The following is a 14,593-nucleotide window of genomic DNA, read 5'->3' as shown; positions in this document are numbered from 1 at the left end:
TAAAATTACTAGCGTTGGAAAGAAGTGGCACATAATCTCAGTACTTTTACAAGCGCTGGAACAAGCTGAAGAGGGTTTGTTCTGTTTCATTTGAAGATTGATACCATAAATTACAAGGGAAAGAATCTATTATTCTAATAGGGAAGATTTCACAATAATAATAATAATCCATAACGGCACATAAATTTAATTAAAAGTTCATTCTTTTTCGTCTGATATCTTTTAACCATCAATGCTATAAAATACTTCTGCATGAACTAGCAAAGCACATGGAAAACAAAGTTAAAATGAGCATTTTGGTCATAAATTAAGACACTTGTACAGCTGCAGCAATTGCTTTCATTTCTAAATATTAAAACAAATGACAACTCTCATTTAACCTTGAGGCACAAGATTCTCATTTATTTTGTGATATAATTCATGTGAATGAATATAAGTTTCTGACAGAAAAAAATAAAATTCCTCTCACTCCCTCCTGAAGCACCTGAGCTGATTACATGGTCACTTTTGCAGCATGAAGTCCCAGACTGGGTTTTTGTATCTGAGAGGAAAAAGAAAAACAACCCCCCGAGCCTGGGATATACAACTTGCTTTTGTAAGAAGCATATGTTGGTTTTAGATCCTGCTACTTCGGATATTTCTTAAGACTTGCCTGGAGCAGTGTATGACAGGTATGAATCACACTAAGTGGCAACTACTGTCTACACTTCCCTCTTTAGAACATGCACAAATTTATTGGCTAATGTTTATACAAGAACAATGTAAGTGTGTCTGATTTACTATACCAGTATCTACAGCTGTAGATTATCTGTTCTACTCACCAACATTTAAATGACTTTTGGAGTGTACAATGTGTATCCCATTATCCCATTAATGACAAGGTGCAGCTTTGGGCAATAACAGAAATGTTAATTTATTTATATGCACAATAATTTATTTGTTTTTGCTCAACTGCTTTTACAGCCTCACCAAGTTATAGAAGAGTCAATAACTGACTTAGTGGCTCTGTCAAACTAAGCAAGACATTATACGTGCTCACTGCTAGAGAAAGAAAAATGTTGGGTTTATTTTTGTGACCTTAGATTCAGCAAACTCACTGAAATCAATTTAGAGTTCAAAGAGATTGGATGATACCTACACTGAACAATTAAATTGATTCCACTTTGATAGTGTGCATTAAAATACTGCACTAAGGTAATACTCATTGATTTGGATACAGAATGTGTTTTTCAAGTCTGGGAAGTCGGGGAACAATTTGACAGGTTTCAAACCTGTCTGTCTTGAATACTTAAGAAAAAGATTCAGAAGAAAACCAAGGAATCTGACCTAGGAACTACTAAGTTAAGGAATAAACATGAGTTCTAGCAAATCACTCTGCGCAATAAAAAGGGGACAACCCTCCATGCTGTCCCTGGAGAACCATACACTGAATTATGAGATTTTAATTGAGAGAGAGCAGGTCTGGATGAGTGATGAGTGGTTGCTATGCTATCGCCAGTTTATGCCTGAGGTCAGGACCCAGCTTTTCTTTTATCACAGCAGAAAACCTCTTCTAATGATCAGTCTTCAGAGATTAATGGGATCAGCTGAGGTTTGGAGATCTCTAAGAAAGATTATTGCTCAAGGTATGAATGATATTACTGAAATGCTTTAATTATCTGTTGCCTTTAGTTGTTGTTAGATTTGTTCTTGCAGGACACTTTGTTTATCATCTTCAGAAGTCACCTTGGAGAACAGATGCCTTTCAGCAAAAGAATTAGGAGAGAAGGAAAGCAGAGCGATAGTGGCATGTGTCATGTTCTGATCTTATTAAGGAAGAAACAAGTTTTGAAATCCTGTGCCAGAGCTGTAGCAGATACAGATGTGGTGATTCACACCGTCTAGTAAGTTCTGTTGTGAAGAATTCTCCCCAGTGGCAGATGAAGTAGTTAATCTATGAAATTTTGACTCATAGAGCCAGGTATTCCTGAAATAAGACCTTCTAGATATTTCTCAGGTAAGAGGGAAAAAAATGTTGCGTTATAAAGTACATTGTATTGTAATGCCTTACTAGTTCAGATTTTCTTACAGCTTTTGTATGCAAAATCTTTTCAAAATTCCAAAAATTAGAAAGTACCTGGTCTGGGGACTTTGGTACAGATTCGGCCATTTCCAAAAAAACCTGCTGGACATCGGCCGCAGACATATCCAACGTAAGGGGGTTTCCGATCAAAACACAACACTCCAGGAAAACATGGCCTATTGGCACAGGTAGTAACATGTGAGAGTGGTGCTGCCTGGCCTAAAAAAAAAAGAGAGTTCAGATATGTTTATTTATAATTTCTCAAATCAAACACATATATAAAATTAAGCAGTGGCTGCCTGAGCCCCACTAAAGCTTCGTAACTTCTTTTATTGTTTTAAAGTCTCCTTAAGGCAGACTGTTCGCAAACCTTGAGCCGAACATGAGAATGTCCTGTAGGCACACTGTAACAGAACAGCTGTTTCTCATTAAAGCAAGATTTATTAGTCCTCTAATTACAAGTTTTCAGTTTCTTACTCAAAGTTGTTTGGCATTTATCATGGATAATACAGAAACTGTAATTTTCAGCACAAGTGAAAGACTAACTGAGTGAGAAACTGTATCATCTGACATCCTTTTGGTCTTCTATAATTGGAAGGTGATCATCAAAACTTACACCACAAATACTGTATCTTTAAAAATACACTGTCAAGTACATATGTTTCTGATCTAGAAATCATCCTTAATATGTCAACATTGTATGACAGGAGACTATCTTAGAACTACGTGCAAAATTTAACACTTCAGTAGTATATAATATTTTATCACTTATGATGTCACAGAATAGCAAATGCACATGAACTGCCTGTGAAGTATTTAATAGTGTTAAGACAGAGAACAGATGATGAATAAAATCTTAATGATGGTTGTAGATCTTTTTAAATTGCCTCCAGTGAGGTCTCCATCATGATTCTCAAGTATTTTCCACATTACTCTCCACCTTGCCTACAACATTATGATGGTTACCTGTAAGAGGCAAGTTCGCTTAGGTGTTGGCTGGTCTGGTACAGGTATACAAAAGAAGATGAGAAAAAAATTAATATATTTTCTTTAACATGTGCCCCTATACAGCCGATATGTCCAGCCTCGATTCTTCTGCTCCCCGCTCTCACTGGAAAATCAACTGAAAATTTAATACCCTTTAGCATCAGGCCAACGTAAGCAGCATGCAGGTGCACAGCCCTATTAGAGACTGCAGTACTGCTCCACATCTGGGAAAAGCAGCTACCACAGTCAAGTTCATACTTCAAGAGTCGATCTTCGCTGATGCTCAAAACTCAGCCTTAACTCAGTGACTGTCTGTCAAACACTGAAATAAAATGTCAACATCACTTGGAGATGGTAAGTTGGCATAAGCTGTCATTCTTATCAACCTACTTTCCATTGATCACTCAGATTGGGAGTGATTTTGTTCTACCTTGGAAGCAATGTGATTTCTAGTTAAGTCTGACCACTCTGATTGCTGTTGCTATAACGGCTCCCTTCCCATGTAAAATTGTTTAGCAATCCAATCTGATGTATTGAGGGAGTTTTTGATTGTTAACTCTATGTTGCTGTGATATATTATATTATAAACACCTAGTTTATGTTTCCTGTTACGATAGTAAAATGTATATTTCTGAATATTTAAACTGCAGCAACTGAAAAAGGTTTCATATCCTTGTATACATACCATGTCTATCACTTATGCTAAAATTCTTAATTACAGGAGAATCCTTTGCCTCTAAGGGTTGCAGTAGCTGCTTAACCTCCGTCTTGTTCGAACCACCTTTGCCATTGCCTTTTTCTATGCTTAAAGCTTTTGTAATGTCAGCAGCAAGCACAGCTGTGGAAAGAAAGCAGGGAGACAAGAAAACAAGGTGTTACAGCTTAGCTGTGATTGATGATAAAAAGCAACAGTAACAGCAAATCAGATAACCTGACATGAGTTTATTCTGGAAGACAACCATCAAACAAATAAAGGCAAATCAGGTGAGTCAGATGCTGAGACGCAGCAAAGCTTCATCACAAATATAGAAAAAATTACTATGCCCAGACTCACTGAACTTTGCTTATCTGAGAGACATACTTAGTATAGAGTAACAAAGCCTCAGGTCCCAATGTATTAGGCAGCGTTGTTTCTTGGATCAAGATGTTACATTTCATACTGAGACCTGTGCTCTGCCCAATTCCAGCTTCTCCTTGAAAGCTCCTTTGTGGAACTCCTTTGTGCATGTTTGTTTGCTTTGGTTAATTCGGCTGCAAACTCTGTACATATTAAAATACCTCTATAAAGTATGCATGGATGCAAAACCAAAAATTGATTGGTGGAGACTCTAAAAAATATTGATTTCTGCATAATTTTAAAGTAATTTCTTGAATGAATCGGAGATTGTAAAGTCTACGTGAATCTATGTTGCAAATTAAAGCCCCCTGCCCCGGGACTCTAGGATAGTCAATACTCTTAACAAAGCCTGATACTATGATTCTTTATATATATTAAATAATGCAATGAGTTATACCCTACTCTAACAGCTATAAAGTTATTTCAGTTTTCTCCTCCTTCCTCCTGGAAGCCTTTATACTTTCTTCAGCAAGGGAAGCAGGAGTAGGCATGTTAAGTCTCTATATCAGAACCCCTAAGAATGATTTCTATCCTATTTTGGGTGGACAAAGCCCAAAGCCCTCAGGTTTATGCCTTCTAATAAATGTGCATTTCAGAAATAAGGCAGAAATAAGGAAGAAGTTATTTTTTGGATACATTTCAAAAAAGGGTATTATCTTTTATATCTTTCTTTCATTGGTCAAATGAACTACAAAAATATGTGTTAGTGAAACTGATGCAAAATCACTTTTAAATAGTCAATGTGGCCAAATAATAAAGAAAAAAACCCTATTTCTATACAGTCATTCGTCGATGTGATTGAAGGTATTTTTGGTAAGCCTGGCACTGGTAGTCCTGCTGGTGTCAGGATCCTGCAGTTACAACCGACTCTTTCTACGCCGCAGTTTTTTTTTCCTTTTTGGTAGCCAATATGAGGAAAAGTTACTGTCGTCACAGTTAATACCAGTATCTTTTGTTCTCAGATTTCTATGGAAAAAAAACAACAAACAAACAAATACGAAACACTTCAAGTGTTGATTTCTCTCCTTCTGGCCAACCAAATGCTATTTTTAGAGAAGATTTACGTGTATAAGCCTGAAACAAGCAGCGTGTGAGTAGGTCACATCCTGTGCACTGAGGTCTAAACAGAGTACAGTCACTGTAATCTCCCTACTTAAGAGTCTGTTGCCTCCCAGATAAATACTGAGCATGTGTAAAATTATTCCTAGCCATCTCCGTCACATTGGGATGTGACTTTACACCAAGCATAAGCTCAGTGACTGTGGACTGCATCCTCTAATGAAAGCACACCTTAGAAAAAGAAATGAAAGAATGGATGTGAACGATTCACACACAGACCTTCTTCCCCTTACCCTACATCCTGCTTACACAGTATTCTCCTATAACAAAAGTAATCCTGGAGGTGATCCCCAAGTATTTGCTAGTGGATGTTATATTTAGCAGTGGAACAGTGGAGATCATGGGGAGTGTCCTTGGCGAATTATCTAGCTGGCATCTGGAAAACAGTTTTTTGTATGTTATTGTATTAGTTCTAATCAAAATAAAAGTAAACTGCAGTGGAGACAATTATCCAGATTCATATATCGTGACAATAGAGCGCTTTGTGTATTAAAGGTTTGTACGTGAAGACAGTAGTAGGAGAATTGAACCCTCATTTCCTCAGCCACTAAAGTAAATCATGCAGAGCACTTACATTTGCAAGTTCTGCCATTTCCCTCCATCCCACTTGGGCAAATTCCACATGCGTATGATCCAAAGGTATTCATACAAGAAACTCCAGGAAAACAAAGACTCTCTTCACATTCATTCCTGTCTTCCTGACAAGTAAGCCCTGTGGCAAAACAAAGAGGAGGTTAATAATCAGGAAAGATTCTTTGTTTATTCCTCATCTCGGATCTTGAAGCAGACTGTGGTTTACTTCTTGGCTGTAAACTCATTACAGGGTGTGTCACTCATGTCAATGCCGAATTCCCCACTGTCTCACTTAAACCTGCTTTTATCACACTGTTTATTACTGTTGCTTTTGGCATCACAAGTGCTGAACTTGAGACTGCTGCTTGTAGAAAACTGTGCACGTTAAATAAATTATTTCCCCTGCATTTTGCTGCTGCTTTTGGCATCTTGTTTATGTGAGATCATTATTATATACCGAAGAAAACAGTGAATGTCACCATTTGGCCTTAGGACACAAAGAGCCGTCGGCTGACCTATTGTGCTTTTCATTTCTATGTGAACCTCACAGAACTAATGGCTTATTGTGAACCAGTCTGATAGAGTCTGGCTGAAGGTAAAGCTTAGAAAATTACCAGAGTATTTAAAAAAACCTTTTTTCACTATTTAAAATTAAAATTTGAAGAAACATTCTGAAAGCGCCAATATTCAGAAGATAAGCTGCTTTGGGTTCTGAACCCAAAGTAACATAGCTTGGCTATTCTTGGCTTTGGAAAGAGAGTTTTAAAAATCCCTTGAAACAACTGATATTTGAATTCACAACTCCGGATGACTTTTTGGATAGCTATAGGGTAAGGTGACCCAAAAGTTAAAACTGCTATCTGAACAGCAAATGATGCAGAGTAATCACATATAACGTTGTTAAAAACTCCCTCAGGCTTCAGGGATATGTGCTGCTGCCTCTATGCACTGGAGAAAACCTACTTGGCTGTTGCTAATACAAGAATATGCAGCTCTGATAGCAGGTCATAAAGTAGCCCATATCACTTCTGTTAAGGCATGCCCTTTGTCCCTTGTAGGAATACTCACGGAGACTGGGACAGCTCCTGGAGAGTCCATATATCTGCTTCAAGACATATCACAAGGTGCAGAAAGCCTTGTTCCTTATCAAATATCCAGCTTTATCACAAAGGAAGATTTAAGGATAAAAACATTTTTTTCTTGAAAAAAGAAATTTGTGACAGTGGAATGAATTATAGGATGATAAAACCAGAACATTGTTATTCATCTCCTACAGCATAATCTCTCATTGCTTCTGCATTTTGATAGCTTCCACTACTCCTCTCAAGCTAAAATAGCATCTCCATGTAAAAATCTCAAACTGAATTCTCTATTGATTGAGGTGCCTAATAAGGCCGGTGATTTCACTTTTTCATGCCTGCTTTGTCTTGTAGGATAAAGAAACAGCAGCACAAAAGCCACATCCTTTTTCTGGTGCCACCTCAAGCTAAGTTTTTCTGGTTTTGCCTGCTTCTTTCGTTCAAGTCGCACACCACATGGTATTGCTGCTCTTAACTTACTTTTTCCCCTCACTTGTTACATTTTGGATTGCTATTTCTATTGTATAATTTAATTAGCCCATATGTAGCATCAGGCTGCTTTTCTCTGATAATGCTTTCTGATGATGCATTGAGGAATTATTAAACATCATGTAATGGAAAACATTGAATGAGTTATCCCCTGATTAGATTAGCAATTATTTTCTTTCTCTGAGTATCATATATAGAGAAAACACAATAACAGAGACAATGAAAGCAGGAATAAAGTTCCCAGTTTCAGTAAAAACCGCCAGTTCTCACTCAGTCCCCTCTCCTCCTTCCTACATACTCTATTTTTGCTGCAGAAGGCTGGCTTTAAAAATTGAACAGATGAGAGAATTACAAAAAGCAAAGGAACACCATAAGCAGCAAACTACATTTTAAAATCCACTTGTCTGAATTCTGTAATATAAAGATGGAACTATGGAACCACTTCATTTTACTCAGAGTCTCGATTTTAAACAGTATTTTATCAATTTGGACATAATAATAATCCAGAAGAGTCCGAGGACAAATGCTTTCGACGTCTGAAAGTTGGCTGAAGGTTGCAGATGAAGCAGCAGAAATGGTCAGAAAACTGCACCAAGAATGGGGGATTTTCTGTTTGCAGAACATCCATTGCATTGCAACACAAGAGAGTCCCAATTCTCTTGGCACTACTACCGTACATATGAAAATAATAGGAATAAAAGCTCTTCAGGTTACAAGATTGAAACGTCTGTTTCTGTGCCAAATCTATTTCTCCATCCCTTCATAGGAAATGGGCTGTGAAGATATGTTATGTATGATGCGGTTCTAACATGTAATGAAAAAAATCTTTGTGATTTTGTTCAGTTTCCTGAAAAGAAAAATGAAATTCTAATTCCATCTTCCACCTTCACCCCAATTTTATTTTAATCAGTGGTACATGAGTAAAGAAAGAATGGTTTTGTGATTGAGATACAGTTTTTTGAGGATGGGTTCTGCTCTCGGGTGGGTGAGACTCTTGTTTTCAATGGCCAAAGGAAGAAACAACAGGAATTCTTTCATCTTGTTAATAACATTAAAGAAAAATGAATGAGTTTTGAAGACCTGATGAGATAAAATTGTATAAGTCTCTGCAGAAATGTAAAAGTAACAATAATTCTGAAGTCATCCTTCTCCCAGATTTCCCAGTGGCTTCTGTTCCTACGTTATACTCCTACATTGCCTGAGATATACCGATGCACTTGAATTGCTCCTGCTTAGCAACACACTGTGTTCCCGGCGCTGCTGCTTCTCTTGCGGTTGTGTTTGGGAAGCTCTCAAAAGAGTTAACTTGTTGTTTCTACTACCTGTTCACTATCATTTGTAAACATTTGATGGTGAAGTGGTGCTGTCACTTGAGCAGTATAGCATTGCCTTCTCATTAGATTATTGATGGTTTTCTGGGGAATTGAGACATAAACACAGCATCAAGGATGAGCTTTTATTGTTGTCGCAGAACCTGCCCTGAAGTAAAATCATCTGCTTCCCAGCTGGCTTTCAGCTCCACTTACCTATAATTTTTTACCTGCTATTAAAATTTTGAGATGTATTCCTGTTTCACTCAATCATGTATTTTTTTTTTCTTGTGTTACTTGTGTTTTAGTATTTTTGGCCAGAGAAGTACAGCAAAACCAAGGCACATTTATTTAACCTGGCAAGAATTAAGGGTTCAGGAAAATCTAGTGTTTCTCTGGCCATCAAGGTGTCCTGTGCCCTTATCTCTGGAGTCAGCTGTATGTGGCTTTCAAGCATGTTATTTTGAAGAGTTAGATATTTTACTCTACCATTTGTGTACGAATGAGAACAACAGTTCAGAAAATGTTCCATGTAAATTTCCATAAACAATGCATTGTAATTATGGCAGACTATTTTGTGTCGCATAATAGAGCTTGATTTTACACCATTTATGTGCAGTACTGCATAAAGTGGGAAGGGCAAAAATGTGAAACAGGTGGAAAACTTGAAACAACAGGAACAGATCCACTCAGGTTATTAAATCATTGAATTATCATAGAATCATAGCATGGTTTGAGTCAGAAGCCTTAAAGCTCATCCAGTTCCAACCCCCTGCCATGGGCAAGGACACCTTCCACTGGATGAGGTTGTTCATAGCCTCATCCAACCTTGTCTTAAACTGCCCTAGGAATGTGGCATCTATGCCTTCTATGGGAAACCTGTGCCAGTGCCTTGTCACCCTCACAGTAAAAATAATTGTTCCTAATATCTAACTTAAATCTCCCCTCCTTAAGCTTAAAACCATTACCCCTCATCCTATCACTACACTGCTTTTTAGTTATATAATCTACTTACACACAATGAAGAATTGTTCTCATTGTATATTTCCAAGTGTTTAACCAAATACAGCCAAAAGGCTTCCGAAATTTCTTTGCACTCATAGGAACGTTATTTCCAAAGGATATGAGACATTCTACATACGTTTGCTTCATTTTGGGGTTTTTATATTTTGATCAAACTTTCATTTTCTAACTTTATTCTCCATGCTTAGGGTTGCGTACTCTTGCGTCAGTACAGTTTTAGTGGCATAAACACTTTGGATAGCAGCAGGCTTTGGCTATTTGGTAACATTACACTCTAGGTGTCATATCTCCTTTAGGCCATTTTTCTGAACTTCCTTTTCTGAATGTTTTTTATAGTTCATTTCTGGAGGAATTTTACAGTTAATGAATTCTGGACTTACAGTCCCACGTGACCAAACCAAAGAAGGTTCCATAAACTGCTGAAAGGCAGAAAGAGTATCTTTACTGCCTACGTGACTACATGGAGTAAAAGCTGTTCATTGCTTTTGTTTAAAATTGAGTTTCTTGTATATATACACAATAAAAGCAGCAATAATTATGTGCATTTAATGTTACTTTTATTCAGTTTTTCAAGCCTATAGCACTACACAGCAGTCACTATGTGTCTTATGAGTTCATTTGTGCTTCTGTGTGGGAAGAGAGTAGGGTTTGTGACAGGTTCGAGGACTGAAATCTGAGCTCAGCTTAAGGTGGTATTTTCTTACTCTGTTTTCGAAAGGATTCTGATCAAAGAGATATTTTAACGCATTTCAGTGATCATCTTTCACTTGTGGGAGACTAATTTGACTCTGACAAGACCGGATGGCAACACAATGTCTTTGCTTTCCAATGACTGCGTAGCAACTTGGCTGAGTGAGTGGCTGTTATTTTAACTGGCCCTTTGTCTGCAAAGCTAAGCAAGAGCAAGGTTTAGAAATCCTATTCAAGTCCTCTATGTTCAGATTTGCCTTGTACCTCCTGAAGAGCTGAACTGCAAATGAAAAGACCAAAACTTCTGTGAAACTCTGGGAGAAGGCATGTTTAGACCTATGTGAAAATCTGTTATGTTGGAAGTGGGTCATGTTATGAGCAGCTGGAGTGTGTGTCCCAGCTTGAGGATGTGGTAGGCACTCTGCGAGACTCAACAGAGATTCAGCTCAGCCAAACTCCAGACACTTAACGCAGTGGAGTCTAATGGCTGGCTGTACCAGTTCCAGGCTGTAGAGCATGGGGGAGTTGTCTATGTGTCTATGTCACAAGTGTTTTTTTTCACATGTGTGAATAATTTACAGATGTTCTGAGTGCAGTGAAGCTGACTATAAATTGCATGATAGGTACCAACATGTTTTTCCATCTGTATTATCTGTTAGATGCTTCTCTTTCTCCTCACATTTCAGGTTTTTCTATTTGCACTGTGTATCTTGCATCCACCTCCTTGGCCTCACTACATTTTTTTCTCCAACTCTTCCTCTTCATGCTTTTCATTCTGGTTTTGTAGAAGAATCTTTTTTTATTCCGTGCAGTGACCACTTCTCTTCCTTGCATATCTGAACAGTTTAAAAGGTTAGACTTCATTCCGTTAATATGTCTGACAACGGCTTTGTGGTTTTCTAATGTTTAAATATAATAAAGCTTCAACTGGGGCTAGAGAACAATTTATTTTTGCATGTTTTCCATACCTATTTCTACTTTCTTGACTTAAGAAAATATCACCTATTCACAACTCTTTCATTGGCTTAATTTAGTAAAATCCTACACAGTGCAAAAGGGTCCTGGATTTTTGCTTTTTCCCTCTACCACTTAGTCTTCTCCTAGCTCATCTCAGGGATGGACAAATCCATGGGAAATAAGCAGGCAGAAACTGAGATCAGGGAGGTTCACAGCCTCCTTGAATGATCACTTCAGGACAACTGAGCTTCAGATAATTTTTCCTTCCTTTTGCATGGATAATTAGATAGCTTGGTTTAGCACGTCTTCTATCTGCCTAAAGCTAAGTCATGGGAGCAGAAAAGGAAGCTTATATAGTCCATTTGACAGGTGCTTGTGGTTATGCTGCTTTCAAGAAGTCCTGGAGCACAATATATCTCTAGTTAAATCAGAGATGGAAACATTGAGGTGTTACCTCCCAGTCCAGGGGGACATCTACAAAAGTAGCTATCCACACTGTCCACGCATGTTCCTCTGCCGCAGGGATTTGATTTGCATCCATTAACATCTTCCTGGCAAAATTCTCCATCAAATCCATTTGGACACAAGCACAGGTATTCACCAAGGCCTGGAGGGAATTTAATATTAGTAACACATGTTCCACCATTGAGGCAGCTGCAGGGCTTCACTCCAACCTAAGCGAGACAAAACGGAGTTGCAGTAAGATTCCTACAAATAATCACAGTTGAGATGTATATTGCTACCCTTTAGGAAGGGAGAGATATGCAATGCAAACATGTTATCTAGTAGTATGAAAACTTATTTCTAACCTATTTCCTTTGTCCAGATGGATGGTCCTATACTCAGCATACCTACTTAGTGGACCGAAACCTTGCATTAAAGGGATTAGTCTTTCCAGAATTTAGGGGCACATTCTAACTTATAAGATTAAAAATACCTATTTGCTGTAACAGCAGACTTTACATGGTGTCTGAGGGAATAAGAGATGAAAAATCTTTTCCCTTTGCCTGCTGCCTTACAGGAACATGATCATGGAATTCCTTAGCTGGTCCCTCTCTTCAGGGAAGAGAGGCCCATGGTTTTATTTCATGTACATACAAGAACAGCATTTCAAGAGATTCAAACCTCTGTGCTATCTCACCTAGTTGAACATAGGTCTAGTTTGAAACGTTTCCATTAAAACTATATCTGGACTCCAGTTTCCTCTTGGCTGTGTGGGTTCAGCAGATTGATATGTTGATGATAGTTTCTTGCATGAGTGCAAATTGAATCTTTAGGAATTAAAATCTTTTCTTCACTAAACTGTTCTTATGCGAAGAGTCTGCATCCTGCTTCATTAACTCATCCTATCACAGGGTTAAATTTAGGCTGCACAATAAAGACAAAGCAATGCACGAGCTCTGCCAAGAAACTTAAAGTATGGAGTAATGACATAAGAGCAAGATACCCTCTAAAAATATCATCGAGAATGAGTTATAATCTCCTTTTTATAGATAAAACTTGGTCTTTTATATTATATGCTTTTTGCTGCAATCCAAATGCAGAATGTGAATTTTAAAGCAGATTAATGAACCATTAAAAGGCTCTGCAAGAGTGTTCTTTCAAACAGCAATCAATAGCACTCTCTCTTGTTCCTTGTATATATAGTTTCTATGTTCTCAGAGATATTTATTCCATTAATTGATCATTATTGCTTTGCTGGATAATATACACTTATGAGGAAATAGCTGAAGTCTTAGTTTTCCAGACAGTAACAAATTATTAGCAATAATGACAATTGCACCAGAGCAATGACATGACAAACAGGTTTGTTTTGTTTTTTCCTTTAAAGCATGCCTTACCTCAATAGAGTATCTGCTTTGTGCATTGCATTCATCCGACACTGTGAATTCAAAGGTTTGTATTTCTTCTGAATCAACTTTCCAGATAAGAAGACCGGCAGGAGAGAGCCTGGCATCCTGTGGCCCAGCCTCTAAGATGAATAACACGGCTGACCCTTCCGGATCCACTGCTATTAACTGGTAAACAAAATTCTCACCAATAAATGTCAGCAGCTGGCTGGAGGGGGCCTGGAACACAGGAGGCAGGTTGTCTAAACAGTAAAAATGAAACCATGATTACATAAATGCCACTGTCTACGAAATAAAGAATCACCAAACAGGTGTTTGTATGAGAGTTCTCAGTGAAAAAGGTACAGAATGTACCCTGAGACTGACAGAGGAAGCAATTTAGATGTTGAAGGCAGCAAATGGCTGTATCAAAAAGTGTAACTTCTTCTTTTATCATGTCTCGTATTGAACTTTTCTCCCATACTGAACTTTCATTACTTTTGGTATACTACCTGATACATGGGAGGAGATCAGACATGACTTCTATAACCTCCCACCAGTTCCCCAGTTCTTACTAAAACTTTAATTAATTGTAATTCCAGTACTTATATATTTATTCGATCTACAACTCTACCTATCAATTTAAATTTAAGTAAACTGAATCTCAAAGTGTTGAATGGTGAATAAATTGGGTGGGCAACTCAGAGGAAAAAAAGTTGTGCAACTCTTCCATTGAGTAGTCTCTCCTGCCTTTACACATGACTATTAATTAAGCCTGAGCAGTTTGTCTGAATTTGGTTGGATATTTCATCAAGAATAAAGGTTTTCTCAGTGCCAGCAGAGGTACATCCATGCTGTTGAGATTCTGTGTCCCAAATGACAGTAGTGCCTATTAAGTGACCACTAGCATTGTTATTTCTGGTGTTTTACATTCAGTATTTCCTTAATTAAGATAAAAGCCTAATTGTACTAGGTGTTTTACAGTAGAAGGTGAATGCTAACTTAAAATATACTTAAAATATAAGTAGTTAAGAAAGACAAAGTAGAGAAAATATTCCATTTTAAAATTAGAAACCAAGGAATATTAAGATCAACCAAGTTCCCTGATGTGACAGCAGCTCTGTGTGAGGCCAGGAATATTTTAGGAATATATCCTAAGCCTCCTTAGTCTCTTCCTTTTTAAAACAGGAGTACAAACTGACATGCATTGGTATTTAAAGGAATCTTCTCACAAAGTAATTTGACCGTAGTTACGTTTAACTTAAGGAACATTTCTAATACTGAGGATTAATTTCAAGTCACACTCTAAAACTATGAACTATATATGTGTTCTCATAAAGACTTCTTATGTCCTTGCG

At 37.7% G+C, this 14,593-nt stretch overlaps 1 protein-coding gene across 1 annotated transcript in view; it reads right to left on the bottom strand.

Moving 5' to 3' along the window:
• Positions 1–14,593, bottom strand: part of LOC104065221 (von Willebrand factor D and EGF domain-containing protein) — a 181,023-nt gene that overhangs the window by 58,482 nt on the left and 107,948 nt on the right. The window contains exons 16-20 of the mRNA XM_054070274.1: positions 13,248–13,498; positions 11,861–12,080; positions 5,860–5,997; positions 3,735–3,887; positions 2,117–2,281 (exon numbers count right to left, since the gene is read on the bottom strand). Of these exons, the coding sequence (XP_053926249.1) occupies positions 2,117–2,281; positions 3,735–3,887; positions 5,860–5,997; positions 11,861–12,080; positions 13,248–13,498 (927 nt within the window). The remainder of the gene's footprint in view (positions 1–2,116; positions 2,282–3,734; positions 3,888–5,859; positions 5,998–11,860; positions 12,081–13,247; positions 13,499–14,593) is intronic.

Source organism: Cuculus canorus, chromosome 6, assembly GCF_017976375.1.
Source record: "Cuculus canorus isolate bCucCan1 chromosome 6, bCucCan1.pri, whole genome shotgun sequence".
NCBI lineage: Eukaryota > Metazoa > Chordata > Aves > Cuculiformes > Cuculidae > Cuculus > Cuculus canorus.
This window is presented reverse-complemented; position numbering and strand designations above follow the sequence as displayed.